Source organism: Ixodes scapularis, unplaced genomic scaffold (assembly GCF_016920785.2).
Source record: "Ixodes scapularis isolate PalLabHiFi unplaced genomic scaffold, ASM1692078v2 PGA_scaffold5__190_contigs__length_132052651, whole genome shotgun sequence".
NCBI lineage: Eukaryota > Metazoa > Arthropoda > Arachnida > Ixodida > Ixodidae > Ixodes > Ixodes scapularis.
Window position 1 is genome coordinate 51,750,274 of NW_024609880.1, and position 16,347 is coordinate 51,766,620.

General features: G+C 44.6%; 1 protein-coding gene across 1 annotated transcript in view; it reads left to right on the forward strand.

Annotated features, from left to right (window-relative positions):
- The first annotated feature begins 7,747 nt into the window (after positions 1-7,747).
- Positions 7,748-16,347, forward strand: part of LOC121838130 (juvenile hormone acid O-methyltransferase-like) — a 14,967-nt gene continuing 6,367 nt past the window's right edge. The window contains exon 1 of the mRNA XM_042294205.1: positions 7,748-8,281. Coding sequence (XP_042150139.1) covers positions 7,748-8,281 — 534 coding nt within the window. The remainder of the gene's footprint in view (positions 8,282-16,347) is intronic.

Genomic DNA, 16,347 nt, shown 5'->3' on the forward strand with positions numbered 1-16,347 from the left:
CATCACGTAGAAATCGAGGAACCACATGTTAGGACACGGTAAATACACCAGTCAGATACGTGTTCTAGACACCATCGTGTAACATTTCAATGCGAGTCCGTGAAACGAGAAATGTGAGCCCTCTGGACAGAGCATCTTTTGCGGGCTTGTTCAGGCTACACAGCAAGCAAGAGTTGCCTCCGATTCCTGTATCTGTGCACGACTCGATCTCTACAAATGCTCTCTTTTTATTTTCCTTTTTTTTATTTTAATTCGTACCGTCTGCTTTTATAATTATAGAACTACGGCTGTACTAACGGCATGACGTCCCTATGTTCTGCCGCGCGCCCCGAATGCTCATTCACCCCCCTAGAAAAAAAAAACATATCAAAAATAAGTTTTTGAACAGGTTAACGAGTTAAAGCTTAGCGACACTGAGCGCTCGAACTGTAGACTTAAACATCACGAGTTTAGTTTACAGGCTCGCTAATATTTTTATTTGTGCTCATGATAAGCAATTAAGATTCTATTGCCAGAGTCAAGATGAATTGGTCAAATGTCCAGTTTGTTAAATCTCGTCGAACACTTGCTTGGCGAGAATCAACGCAGTAACTAAAAAACGTTTTCGAAAAACAAAACAAAACCAAAAACTGAGGCTTGCGTCACACTGGTAACGAAAGATGCTCCTAAAAGACTAATATAAATGTGAAGATAGATTACACCGTAAGTCTTGCTTTTTTGTCTCTAATGTTAAACATTTATTACCAACAGGATCGTTCGATCATTGGTTACGTGATGCAGAAGCTCGCGCTGCAGAACTCAGGACCCTGGGTTCAATCCCCACCCCCGTTTCCCCTCTGCCCGTTTCGATCTGGATGAGCATCGTACTGGCGCGCGGTCGTGTGTCACTACTGCGTGATGCACGTTAAAGACCTTAGGCTAGTGGTTGTACTGCACTGGCTAAATTTCTTATCTACCGCTATGAGTCTCGTCGCCCGTTGGGGCAGACCAGGTTCTAGGCTGTATCAACATACACACAACCCAATTTTTTTTTTTTTTTTTTTTGCAATGTGTACTGAAGTTGAATTGCCCTCAATGAAGCACAGGTTGTTGCGCGTTAATTTTTGAAAATAATACATAATCCACGTGCTCCTAATGTTGTTTGTCAGAGTAAAATTAATTAATACGAGGACTCGTATATACAACAATGGATGACGGGTAAAACCGGATATGGTTTTGCCCGTCAGATTTAGAAAGCTACCGATATTTTTCAATCAATATTTGCGCAAGTATTCTAGCCGAGTCAATAAAGGAGTGTGAAAACAATAAATAGAAAGAACGTATTCGTTTGAATGATAAATGTATGACGGTTGGCATGCTCAAAAGCAATGTTCGAAAGATTAATGAAAGTTAGCTTTAAAAAAACCTCCCCTCCCCCAATAAAAGAAAAAATCGCATATAAAAGCTTTATTTTCGGAGACTCGGATTGCTTTCTTTTTCCCTAAAGCTGTGCTTATTCCATATAAGCGATGTCGAAACAAACTGTAAAGGGCTTTGCCTAACAACAAAGTACTAACGCACCTGCGCTTTTTTTATGCTAACCTAGTCAAACTTGGTGACTTTTTTTTTAACAATATAGTTATATATTTTTTTTTTTTTTTTTTGCGAATCGCATTCAAATGGAGCCTGGGAGAGAAACACAACCAGCTGTCGATTGTTTCCAACCTCAAAGATCTGGCCTCAATAAGCCGTTTCTATCCCTGAAGTGGTTCCAACCCGTAGACCGTGTTCTACAGTTTGCTCGATCTTACTTTAGAACAAACTCTTCGTAGCTTGCGTATTTAAAACCTACCCACGTTCAGGTTGTTTTCTTGGTTTTGTCACATTATATCACCCGATAGAGGAGCTCAGATCTACCCGAGTTATATTTGGAACACATTCATAGAATGATGGCCAATGACAGCCTAAATTTAATACATCATTTCCCAAAAAACGAAAGTCCCGTTTTCTATTCGCGACAATGTGACAAATGATCGAACAAGCCTGTTGGTAATACAAAAACTAAACATTAGCGAAGAAAGCATGACTTGGGGCCTAATACACCTTCAAGTTTATAGTAGTCTTATAAGCGTATCTTTCGGTACCAGTGTGACACAATCCTGTGTCGTTGTTTTGTATTGTTCGAAAACGTTTTTCTGTCCCTTTGTTTTGAGTTCTGGTCAAGCCAAAGCTTGACGAAAACTCAACAAACTGGACATTTTAATAATCCAGCTTGACTGCTGCACTACGATATCCTGGACGCTTCTCAAGCTCACAAAGAAAGATTATAGCGAGCCTGCTAATTGAATTCGTGATGCTTGAGTTTACAGTTCGAGCGCTTCGTGTTGGCAATCTCCGGCGTCTTAAGCCACGCACAACCAGGCGTGGGTGGTTGAACCCACATGGCTCGGGGTGCGTGGTGACGCCACTCACCGAACACTGCACTCAAGCGGGTGCCCACTGCGTGTGGGTATGGGGGCCTGCGTGGCTGGGGTTCGTGGTAGCGCCCCTCACCGGGCACCTAACATTTAAGGTATAGGCGCCCCCTTCAAAGAGAGCGACAACACCAGGTCTGCAGTTTGTAGACATCATCATGTTTTAACAACCGTTAGGATTGTGTCGATGAACTCTTCTGGAGGAAAATAACTTTACATACCAAAGAACACAAACAATATGGGGTATAAGGTATATATTAAACTGAGATGAATACAATATGCCCCCGACTGAAGTGTCCTGACTTAAATAATAATAATAATTAATAATAAATCAATCAATTAGTGTTCACTTGAGTATCCAAGAATAACTTAATTAATAAAACGGAAACACCAGGGTAATGGTGGAACGCAGTCCACCGGTCTGACACTAGAGCAGTCACAAATTTGAAGACAGTTCAAGCAGTAAGAACGAGCAGAACAACAACGTAAAAGCTACACCAAAGCTTGCAAATTTTAAACAAAGGCAAATAACATGATATCGTAGCGACACATGACTACTTATCAACCATTTTCAAACATTAACTGCTTGCAAAAGGAGAGATCAAAAGTTATGCAGCATGAACTGAAAATATCGATAGCATCAGAGTATACGTTGTAGCACTCCGCCGATTTAAGAATAAGGCTTAATCGATTAAAATGCCTAGAGGTATAAAACGATAATTGATGCCAAGTAGCACACATAAAACTCTAATGTTCGCTCCTATCAAGAGGTTGGGAGAGTTAATAAAACCGTGAAGAATCTTAATTAAAAACAACAAATAAGCATTAGCCCGACGCTGATGCAGGCTCAGCAAGTTCGAAGAGTTCAGAATCGGTTTCATATTGGAAGTTGTGTACAGCACTCTTAGCTTAGCAATATTTAAAAATGTAAAAAAACTTATTTTGAACTCTGTCAAATGCCAAGGAGTTAGTTTTTGGAAATTCAGTTCCACACAACATGAGGCGTACAGAAGTGGCAGTCTTACTAACGAGCGGTACAATGTAAGAAACGTAAACTAATTTTTAAATTCCTTTGTTATACGAAATGTGGCGCCTAACGTGCGGAGAAATGAGTTTACAACTGTTGTTATGTGATCATCAAACCTCAAAGTCGAATCAAACATAACCCCCAGGTAATTTATTTTAGACACACCCGGGGACAATTCACTGCAGATGCTATAAGAGTAAATGGCATTCAATGTCTCCTGTGAAAATGGCATAACTTTGGTTTTCGATCTGTTAAGACAAAGATAATTAACCGAGCATTCATTGTAGAGTAAACATGCGTCCTCTTGAAGCCTAATGCAATCATTAATGCTAACTATGTGTCTGTGTAGTCTTATATCTCTGCATACTTCAGAAATGAAGACTTAGGGGAAAACAAAAACGGACGAAACATCGTTTACAAAAATAGAGAACAGGAGGGGACCTAAAACAGATCCTCGAGAAACGCCAGAGGGAGCACTGTAGAATGAAAAGGCTATATTGTTAACCCGGGTGTTTGCGATTCTATTTGTCAGATAGTTTTAATCCAGTCAAGAACTGAGCCGCACACTCCATAAGCAGAACGCTTTGCTATGAGAATAGTGTGATTAGCAACGTTGAAGGCCTTGCTCAAGTCAAAGTAGATAACATCCAGCTGACCTTCATTGCAAACGACCTGAAAAGGGGTGTACCTAAAAGTCGCGAGATTTGTAGCAGTTGACCTGCCAGACATAAGGCCGTGTTGGTTAGAGATGGCTATGTTACAAAACTTAAAAGATAAGAATTCATATATGACGTATGATGTATAATGTAATACATAGCCTAATAAATTAGTCATCGACATGAATGCTACTGTGTAAGTCGCCGAACTCAGTCAAGTGAGGCAACGTAGGTGACGCGCGTTCGAAGCCGTTTTTATAGACAACTACATTGAGCTGCAAACAACTCAGGTACACTCCCCGCATCGCCTTCATGAAAATCTAGAGTTATTTCCGGCCTTACGTTCTTCCCAAGGAGAGATCAAGCGTACTTCCGGTATTTCTTTAAATCTTTCACAAGGTTTAACTCCACAGACTTGCGGTGAAGTTTTCGATCACGGTTAATTAAATGCGTGCATTGCTTTCTACGGGTCTTGAATTCAGCATCCCACTTTGGTAGACCGTTTTTTCCTAAATTTCCTGTGCAAGAAGGCCTTTCTGGTAAAGAACGTTTTTAGTTCTGAGGAAAACCAGTTAGGAAAACGAGAATTATTTTATGTTTTTAACGGAATGTATATATGTCCACAGCCCCCAGAACAATTCTCGTGAGGCGAGCGACTTTCTCATTTACATGGAGGGGCTCCAGAACAGATGAAGTTGACATCCATAAAACAATTGTACATCCCAATGTAGTCCCCTGCCGAGAAATTATACGAGGTGGGAAGAAGGCTTCTTTCAGAAGGAATGGCGCCAACTGATGAAATACAGGAGAACACTACCTCATTTGCAGGTTGATATATATCTTTAGGGAACTATTGGGATTCACGCGATCTGAATTAGAAAAACATAGATATAAGGATTTTTCGTGGTCGTTAAGAATGCAATTTTGCTAAGATCTAAAAACGAAGTAAAGTTCAGTAGGTGGCTGCATTTTTGCTTGCGAAAACATTTGTCAGTGTGAACATTTAAATTTGTCCAGTTATTACCCGGAGCGTTAAAGTCTCCATTACCAAGATATTGCACCCGTGTAACTCATTCACCGTATTCTCATTGTCAACAAGACACCTGTTGAAATCATGAGGTGTTGTTCGAGGAGGGAGATAAAATAAACCAAATATTACACGCTCTCACAATGTGCACTCGATTTCAACCTCTACACACGAAGAGGACCCCTCTAAATCCTCACGTTTTTTGGGGGGTTGCACAGCCTGTCAGTCGCAATCATCACACCGCCTCCTGTGCTAGCTCATGGAGAAAAGTTACGATCGAGACGAAAAACTTCAAAATAGGGCGGAAAGTAACCTTGAGAGCTAATGACGGGACACAACCATGTCTCCGTCCAACAAATGATAGTGTAGTTAGATACGGTAACGCGAGAAAAAAGATAGGCGGCCTTTGTCCGAAGACCACGAACGTTTTCTTACTCATTAATGTTTTTTGCAATGGCCTTGGCCACTTTCACAGACACGTGGAGTAAATTATCTCGAAGATTACCTCTGAAGGGCTTGAAGAGCATGACTTCGGCAGGAGAGCAGGGTCTGATAGTTTATCGAAGTCCGCAGCAGCTACACACAGATGAAATGAAGAGTGTCGATAATGTTTATGATAATTCAATCAACCAATCAATGTTTATTAAAGTGCCCAGGAACAACCTTGTGGTCTTGGCACGGGCAGACTGGATGGAAATGAATACATAAAACAAACAAACACAGAAGAGCAATGCACTATATAGTAACTGCATATAATCATACACGACATGCACTGAACTAATAATAATAATAATGATACAAAAAAGCCTTAGCAGCAACGTCAGCACGGCGGAGTAGTGGGGGGCACAATTTTTTCTAATGTGGACACGTCCACATAACCCTCTTCCCTCCCCCTCTCCACCACCATTTCTAAAAAGATGGCAGACTTAGGACGCTAGACAAGTGGGCCCAACACAAAGGCTCATCTGAACACAAGGAAGCCGTCCTTTTTTTACTGCTGGATTACATAAGGTCTAGTACCCATCACCTCATGTAGTATCGATGTAACCACCTACTCACGCCCGCCTCTCTTGACTCAGGATAACTAGGTCAGGGCAGGCGATTCTTTGATAAAAATAAATATATGCTTTAGCTCAGTGACTCCGTCGCCCCTTCACCTCCCAAACACTTCTGACCCCCAGCACTCAGTATGTTAAAGGTAAAACACTATGCAATGAAGCAAACCTGCCAAACTACCCTTTTCCGATTCAGGTGCCTGTATGTTAGTTTAAGCACTTCTACAGAAAATGCAACAAAGAAAGTAGAAAATTTCATTATGCCCACAAAATGTTAACCTTATGGGTAACAATGAAAAATAAGTGAACAAATGGCTTCTTTTTGGATTCAAATTCTGTCTAAATTACTTCGTTTTGAATAAAAAAATATTATAAATTATTTGATGAGAATAAATGTAACTAAAATAGCACCAGTTTATAGGACATGTATAGGCCTATCTGCGTTTAGTATTTAAACAGCAAAATGTATGATAAATCCAAAGATACAAGGCTCCAAATATGTCACCGCATCGTCAAAGGTGCGATTTTTGGCATGATTTATTCCTGGCACGAAATGCGACAAAGCAGTTTAGTTTAAGGAAAAAATAGAGGCCATCCGTCGTACATTTACATGAAAACATTTATATGAATGTTTTTGTTTTTAACCTATTTATAACAACCGACAGAACTGGGTACAAAAGTCAAGCAAACTAAGAATAGCATTTCACCTTGCTTCACTTCAGAATTGTTGCGGAGAAAACTTTTCTACAAAATTTAGATAGTCGTTTAGTTCGTTGTGGAAATGGGGTTGTAATATATTTAACTTGCTGAGGCAAATCAAGATACCCACCCCGACACGCGTGCTCTATTTCAAATGAGACTTTCAAACAAAAACAGCCGGTGCGCTTAAAAAAAAAACAAAAAAAAAACATTTGAACAGACTGAGTTGCGCACAGATATGTAAAAATCGGAGGCAACTCTTGCTTGCTCTTTAGCCTTATTAATCCCGCAAAAGTTGCTCTGTACAGTGGGCTTACATTTACATAGTTTCACTGACTCGGATTGAAATGTTATACTACGGTGCCTGGAACAGGTCCTCGACTGGTGTTTTTACCACGTCCTACTAAGTGGTCCCTCCATTTTCAGCCCTACGACGACAGAGAAGAGTCATGCTGTCGGCGGCCGCCATCCTGTTGGATGCACAGCTGCGGTGGTCGATGTGGCAGACATCTGTTCTGTCGCAGGTTGTTCTCCAGCTTCACAGTCGACGGACGCTTTGGCAGCCAGGAGTTAGGACGCCACGACGACAGCCACGTTCGCGTTTCGCTCGTATTTCTGCAGGGACTTGTAGCACCAACCGCCAGGATTACGACATCCGTCAGCTTGACACGTCAGCTTCCGGGGCGTCATCTCTTGCCACTTTGTCTCGGAGTCTGCTTTAGATGCGTGGGCGATATAGTACGCTGACCACACCCCTCGAAGACGCGTTTCGGGCATCGTCCTTGCGCCTTGCACCTCTGAGAAGTCACACCGTTTACAACTTGAGCACAATGCACGTGAACAACGAGGACTTTCTGACTACACCCAAGCCGGAGCTCTACGTGGCATATGACCGGAAGCAATGGAGTGCAAATGTCGTGACGCTTGAAAGCTTTCAGAAGTCGTTCGGTCGGAACGAAGGAGGAGAACAGCGATACCTCGATCTGGGCTGTGGCGCGGGAGACTTTACACGCGAGGGCCTACTTCCCCGCTGTCTTCCGTGCCGAAGGATTGTCGCCGTCGACGTCTCCAGGGACATGGTGGAGTACGCGAGGAGCCACTTCGCCCATCCCAAGATTACATACGACGTCCTCGACGTTGTTGCAGATGACGTGTCCGATTTTGTGAAGCGGCATGGTCAGTTTGACAGTGTCTTCTCTTTCTTCTGTCTAAACTGGGTGAGGAATCAAGAGAAGGCGCTCAAGAACATCGCGCTGCTGATGAAACCTGGCGGCAGCTGCCTGCTCCTCTTCTGCGCCTCTACGCCACTGATGCAATGCCACCAGGAGCTGGCTCGGATGAAGCGTTGGGAGAAATACGCGCACGTGAGCAATGGCGACAGTTTTCTTCGCCCCAAGCTTGTTTTGACACGCATGAAACTAAAGTTCCGTGCAGACATATACGCCTGATTGTAGGCGAATGCGGAGCGTGGCGAAGAGCGTTTGCGCGAAGCTTATGCGTAGAGCAAGACGTCTGCTTCTTGCGCAGGAGTTCCCGTGACGTCAGCACGACGACGAGCTCTGATTGCCGTTGATTGAAAGGATAGTGGGTAGACCTCAATGATAGATGCCTTGAGCTCTACCCACTTTCTGTTTAATCAGTGAATGAGAGCTCGGCGTTCTGACATCATCACAAGAAGCAGACGAACTTGCGTTCCGCATGCGCCGAGAAAGTGAGGGAGAGGAGGAGACAAGAGCGCGCGGGGACGTCAGGACGCAGAGCTCTGTCCAGATTCATAAAAAAACCACTTACCTTCGACAACTTAGCTACGAAGTTCGTAAAGTTATGATCATCGTAAGATGAGGCTAGAACGGTATTCACAAACGCGTTCTTGCGTGAGAGGAAGAAAGTTATGGACCTCTTACGGGAGAAACGACGACTTCGCGACGGCGTCTTCGGTAGCACGAACAACCAATCGGAGAGCTCGGCATAGTTCGGAGCACGTGGATTTTTAATAACAAACACAGGCTAACTACTCGTTCATAGTCAGCTCTGTGTATGTCATGTCCTGTCTGTGTGTAAATGTTGTGTTCAAGTTGTTTCTCATAAACACAGGCGGCTTTTCCACCACCGCTTGTCTAGGGTTCGTGTCCGTGCAGTGATGTATCGACGCTGGCACGATTTATACGCTTCGTTGACTGCTACCAACTCGATCGCTACGAAATCAACAGGATTGTCATCGTTGGTAAAAGCCCCGTGCCAGTCGTTTCCAAAGTGACGTAGATAGAAACAAACCGCCACGGCGTTTCTCGCGGCTTCGGAAATGCAGGAGCGAGCCGACGTTAAAAAATATACGTTTTGAACTATACCAAAGTGTTAGCAAGAGCCATGCAAATACCTGTTTACACTCGGAGCGGACGCGCGCGTTTGATTGAAGTGCTGGATTCGCTCTGTTAGACCGCGCCTTGGTAAGCGCTTCGGGACCGATCTTTTACGACTGTAACTCGATACTGACGTGACACTCGGCAAGGAAAGGTTGTACCGTCATCGTGTAGCTCCCACGAACTGTTATAGCTCGACAGTGACGTAGCGTCGTGTCAATAAAAATGGCATATACAAAGTGTACATACATACCGTGTTGGGAAGGTAATTCATACGGCGTTTGTTTGAGCTCTATATCGCACAAAACGAGGATATAGAATCAATGAGAGTCCCTTTTCAAAGACAGCGTTCGTCACCGCTGCCTCGGAAAAGAAGGAGGTCGAGATGACAGGGGAAAAAAATTGACCTCTGAAATTTAGTTTAGCGATCAAACTATTCATACGGGAAGGGTCCACAAGGGTCGCGAGGGCATATTCCATTCAGCAAGCCAGCCGGTCGTGGGCAGACGGTCTTGGCCAAGGACCGTCGGAGCAATGCTGCGCCGGAACAGGCCGGAGTGCCTGCTAGGCCTATATTCTGCCGAGCTCGCTTGGTCGGTGGGATTGTTGCCTTTGTTGCTTTTCCCGGGTGATTGTGAATCCATCGTTCATGTTCGTCGTGGTCGCTTTCAAGTAATTTTTCCTTTTTTCTTGCTGCTTGAAGTCGGGACGCGCGAGAAAAACACGTAGAAAAATAAATGTCCGTTGGTCGTCGCGACCAAGTAACTGAGCGACGCTGCCGGCCATGATGATTTCATCGTAAAAAGTGCGTAAGACAACTTCAGAGCTGTCGTAGAATTCTGTCGTAACCTGCGCAAAACTTACGACAATTTCGTTTCGAGAATAAAGATTTTCTCTCACATTTGTCGTACGCACTTTTTTCGTCGTAAGTTCGCTTTGAGAGTCCGGGCCTCTGGTTAGAATGATTGGTGGGTAGGCCTAAAGCTACAGCTACCTTTGGCTCCACTGCACTAGCCGAACGAATTAGAAATGGGAAGGCCGGCGTCCGCCGTTTTGATTCATTCTCGGATTCGACAAATGAAGCTAGCTTTATGTCGCCCCACTAATCATTCTAGGTCCGACTTAGGGCCGACTTGCTAGAAACAGCGTCACAGCTGAGTCTGGGTGAAAGAAAGGAGTGGCTAAAGCCAGCGCACAAGCTGAGCGGGACCTCGGCATCTCAAGACGCTCGCGCACCCGAGACTTTGCAGTGCTTTCTTTCACCCAGTCTTAGCTGAGACGCTGTTCCATACCTAGCCGGCCCAGGGCTTGACGTTTTAACATGCCGGCTTGCTTAAGACCTTTTTTCTGTTCACCAAACATGGCCTGCTGCTTGCAGCCCAGGCGATTTCTGGTCGCTCCGTCTTTGCAAGCCTGTCGAGCTCGTGTGTATATATTGTCTTTATTGTAAAATAAAATACATATGATGCAGAAAGGGGGAGGAGAAGCAAGACGCATGGTTAGTCACCCATTGAGGGGGCATATTCGCCGTTTTGTATGGATAGGGAGGTGAAGAGGGGTTGGTGTAGGGTTTAGGAAGTAATGATGGGGATGTAATATTATACATGTGAGTCAGTGATGGGGCGGGGCCAATAGGTCGTATCTCCCCAACCGGTCTAAATCCCGACCCGAGCGAGATTTCCTCGAAAGTGTTCCGACTTGGCCCGGCCGAAACTCCACCGAGGCCGGAGTGCACAAGGCCCGGCCTGGCCAACAGCAGGGCATCTCCACCAAAGGCATCTATAGTGTTTCCATTTTCCAGATCGGGGCGGGGAAGGGGGGGGGGGGGGGGGGGGGGGATGCGATTGAACAAAACATGGGTAAATTTCCATCTCCATTTAAAAACATAATACAGACACATATATACTGTAAAAAGGTAGAAAGTTGGGCTAGTTGGTAGTTGACATACAGAGAGCGCAAAAAGATATAAATGGAAGATACACACCGGATGGAACAGAGCGCTTGCTCGCAACTGGATTAAAACCTATGGCTGCGAGTCACCGCTTTGTTCTATCCGGATGTCTCTTCCTTCTAAATATTTCTGCGCTCTCTGCACATATACTGCACAACACGGTTACGAAGCACACGACATCGGCACTTTTCTCTTTTTTCAGAAATCTGGAAGTAAAAAGCATCTCTTTACAGACGGGTATAAGTTTACTGTTTTAGGTTAGCGGTTTTTTCCACAGTAGTAGTCTTGATTTAAGACAAAAAAGGCAAAACCGACCATTGTTTGGTCGTGTCAAAGAAACACTGACACCCCCAACAATTTTTTTTTTTTCATTTTTTGCCAGGAGATTTAATGTGGTGTCAGAAGACTACCCAATTAATATTTTGCTACACAGTCACAGTTTGATAAAATCAAGAAACAGAACTGTGCGAAACGAAAACTCGAAACTTGCGCACGGTGGTCGGAGAAATATAGAGGAGGAGTGTGTGTCGGAAGTCACGTGGCTACACCCGACCGTGCTCTTTTTTCCACCTCCGATTTTTTTTTTTTTTTTTTTTTTTTTGCGCTTAGTAGGTGACATGCGTTGCGGGAACCGTTTGCCGCGCGATTGCTTTGCAGTTATGTTTGTTCCGCTCGCTATTCTGCACTTCAAGATAAGTTGTTTCATACATTGAAGGGTTGCAAATGATTAATGAGTACCCGTGGTGAATTCCCGTGATCAGCTCCAAAAAGAATGTCTTCAAGATGTTGCGTAAAGAGCTGCCTTAGGTTCTGTATCCGAAAGTGTCATTGTGCGGCGGAGTGTGCGCAAGTTTCCGAAAAATCAACGGAATCGGGACCAATGGCTGGCTGCAATTTCTGCAGAACAATTCACAGGCACCTCGGAAAGCGGACCTACCCGATTTCTATGCTCATTGCATTTTGTTTAAAGTGACTACATTGAGTTCGATTAGGGCCTTAAGTATGTTAGTCTTTTTCTCCCGGGAGCCCGTCGGGAAACGTAGTGCGTTGGAATCTCCTGCGGACACGTGAAGCGACCTCGATGGGGTAGTTAACGTAGCTCGTTTTGTATCTAGCGCTTGGCAGTCCCAGATGATGAGTTGTCTATCTTCGGTCGATTCGCATGAATTGCACTTTGGTGATCGAAGTTTTCTGGTGTCGATTGTTAGTAGACGAGCAGTTGACTCGTACCGGTGTAGCAGAGCTTGTTGTTTTCTGGAGAATTTATTCGTGGAGCTAGACGAGGGATTGGTGATGTGTTGTGCTTAAATATGGGTTTATGTTTCTTTTGCTGTTGAGATTAAAGATTTTGCTGCGTTGTATGGATGAAGAAAAATGGTGAATGGGGATCCAAGTGTGCTTCCTTTGCCAGCGAATCTGCTGTCTCATTTCCAGGTGTGCTCGCATGCGGTAGAATCTACTGGAAGTGTATAGTCGTTCAGTCGTGTGAGGCGCGTCTTGTCAGCTGCGCAGTTGACTTGGATAGCGGGCAGGCGTTTTTTACAAATGGATTTGTTGTAAGGCACCACGAAAGTCTGTGAAGATGGCGATTTTTGGCGAATTCTCGTATTTCAATGTGTGCAAGATGACCTACCAAATGGCAGTGAGCTCTGCAGTGGTATATTCGAGGCAGATGTCAATGCGTCCTTATCTGTGGAGTTCAATGTCCGGCGTTATATAGGCTGCTCGGCATGAGTTGTCTTTAATGCTTCCGTCAGTATAGATACGTGTTATGTTTGCGTAAGTATTCTCAATCGTTTCGAGTGCGATGGTTTGCGCTACTACTTCGGCAACTTATTTTGCGTTTCGGAAGATCAGGTGAGACCTGAAGCTGACATTCCTCTTGATAGGGGAGAAGCGTGGCCGGTACATCTGGTGGGTAGCCGATTGTTTGGCAGACTGTATTTGCGGTCTTTCCAATCTGAGAATGGTGCCATTCCAGACGGTTTTCAAGTAGCAAGCTCGAAGACGGAGTTTCTAATAGACGATGGATATATTTTAAATTCTCTTGCGCATGGTGCTGCAGGGGTGGACCTCCCGCTTCGGTTAGGGTTGGAACGTTTGGAGCATATTATGGAAGCCTCAGGCAGAGACGGAGGGCTTTCATATGAAAGACTTCCAAACCTTTTCATTGTGTTTCATGAAGGTTTAATATGACCAGTACTCGGTAGAGTGTGATCATTGACATCTGTCTGGCACCCCAGTTTCGTCCAGCTATTTTATGGAGAGCGCCGAGGAGTTTGTGAGAGTCATTCAAAATCTTTTGTACTGCCGGACACCGAGCGACGTGGTCATTGGTGACAATGCCTGAGTAGCGAACTTGAGGTTCACGTCGTATAGAGAGGAGTATTCTCTCTTCATTCAACCACAGGGACGATAAGGGAGGGCTTGTGTTACTGATGCAGAGCGTGTCAGGCCGGCATGATGGAGAAAATATACTCTAGTGTTTAAAGCCTTCTGCAGTGCTGCTCGGACGGTGGTTGAAAGCCGAGTGGGTCCAGAGCACCATAGCGCCACGTCCTCTGCGTAAATGACCCATTGTACGGGGTGAGGGCCTCTTGTGGGGAGTGCAGCCGGGAGAGCTGCCATTACGATGTTGAACAGTAATGGCCTTAGAACACTTCCTTGGGGTGTGTTTCGCACAGTGCTCAAGTAGCCTGCTAGTTTAAAAGGAAATGTCCTGCAATTCAGGAAAGATGTAATGAATTTTAAGGCTCGTCCTCTAATTCCAACGTCCTGTAGTCGTTCAATGATTTTGTGATTTGACAAAGCATCAAATGCTAGGTGGATGTCGAGAAAAAGGGTGTGTAGCACTCTCCCTTGAGCTTTAGATTGGTTTCAGAAAGATGCCAGGCTTCAACGGCATCTGCAGTCGATTGGCTCCATCGGAATCCAGATAGCTGGGGAGGGAGTGCTTGCGGTTGTTCTACGTGCCAACTTAAGCGTCGGAGAATCAGGCTCTCAACCAGCTTTCATTGGCAAGAAGTCAAAGAAATTGGTCGTTACGATAATACTTCAGCTGAATGCTTTTGGGGCTTCTTGATAGGCACTATTATGGAATGTTACCAGGTGCTAGGACCGGTTACCGATTTTGAAATACTGTTTATGAGCTGTAGAAGTTCAAGATGGAATGACTCGTCCTGGCTTCTGAGCGCCTGGTTTGTGATGCCATCAGGACCGGGAGCTCCACGTCGGGGGCTGCTGGAGAGGGCCCATTTAAGCTCAGAGAAGGAGAAATCGCCGGCTATGTGAATCTTGAGGTAGAAAAGAATCGGGGCCCTTTTTGCTGGGTGGCTTCCCTAGCAGCACAGATGTCCTTTACACATCCATAGGACATCCCTGGAACGTCAAGACATCGTGAGGATGTCCGGAGGACCATGTGTGCTGCTTGGGTTACTTCGAGGAGGGTTTATCGGTCGTGATAACTCTTACGCGAGGCATTGAGCCTGTTCCTAAACGTATATCTTATTTTTTAGTTCGATGGTTGCGTAGGGCCACTGAAGAGCTATTAGTTTCAGTAGGCATTGTACGGTGGTCCAAGGTCGTCTTGACGCTGTATCTGTGGAGGGCGCTGCGTTGGTCCCATTTCTGTCTTCCTAGATTTTATAATGTATTGGCGAAGCGCAGTCCAACGCATCGGGGAATTGATCCAATCTTCGTCTTCGTCAGTGCGCCGTGTGATTCGCTGCGCGAGTGTTGCATTGGTGCATATTTTCAAGTATGTGAGGTCCGGTGAGAGAGAGAGAGATAAGTTCTTTAGTATGGCGATGTTGGTATTCTTTAAATGACACAGGCTACTCTATAACCAGAAAGAGAGAGAAAATATATATGAATGAAAGGAAGAACATAGAAGGAAATGCAGAAAGAGAAAATACATAAAGTATAACCGTAGAAAAACAAAAAAGCTTACAAGCAAATTTAATTACAATTGCGAATAAGACGACTGTTTGGGAGTCGTGCATCGATTTGCTAAATTACATACATAGTCATTACAGTTGAAATTGACGCACGTTCGCACTTAATCATGCAAGATTCTAGTGTCCTTTAGAAAGTCATGAATGATATTCATTGCTCTGTCTTGTTTTTTACGCGTCGGCCAGGGCCCCAACAACTTGGTCAGAGACAGGGGTCTATCATCTAATATTTGAGGGCGAATCTCCATCCGGCGCTTTTCATGTCGAAAGCGTTCACAGTCAAGGATATGTTTTACATCTTGATATGGTTCTCCATAGTCACATCTTGGCGAATCTCGGCATTTAATTCGAAATAAAAAGCTGTTGGTAAAGGCCACTTCAAGTCTGAGTCGATGGATTAATGCCTCGTATATCCCTTTCATCCCGGTGTACGGCGGAAGCTCAAAATCCGGGTCGATATATGGTAGGAGAGTCTCTGCTGAAGTGTCCTTTAGCCAGCACTGCCGACAACGTAGATGGCGTAAGTGACGAAGGATGAATTTTGCATCTCCAGAGGTAAAGGATGTCGCTTCCATTGCGTCACCATCGTGAGCTTAAGCTGCCAGGAGATCAGCCTCTTCATTTCCGGCGATTTGGCAGTGGCTCGGTATCCATTGTAGTCTGACGTTATGTCCGTGGAGTCGAGCTTGTGCTAACGTGAGTTGCACCCAATATAGAATGGTCGCCTGGGAAGTACGAAGGTGCATGCCCTGTAATAACTCTAGGGATGATTTTGAGTCCGTTAGAATAACCCAGTTTGATGGTGTAACGAATGTTTCAATGAATGATGATGCTGAAAGTATTGCATGTAACTCTGCTGACGTCGAGCATGTATGATGTGACAATCGAAAACATTTAAATGTGCTAACATCGAGATTGAGTAAATAGATGTTGACCCTTGTTAGATATTGACCTGTCTGTGTAAATGTAAACGTCGTCTTTGTAGCCGTGCTTCTTCCTATATTCCTATATTCACGTTACTGCACGTTACTTCTATTTTGGCTTTAATCGACCATTTTGGCGCCGAAACAGATACAGAGGTTACAGGGGTGCCACCCCCGTCTCCCCAGAGGACGCGCCGCGAATTACTAACGAAGTTAAAACGCACCGAGGTCCGGACGCGCTAC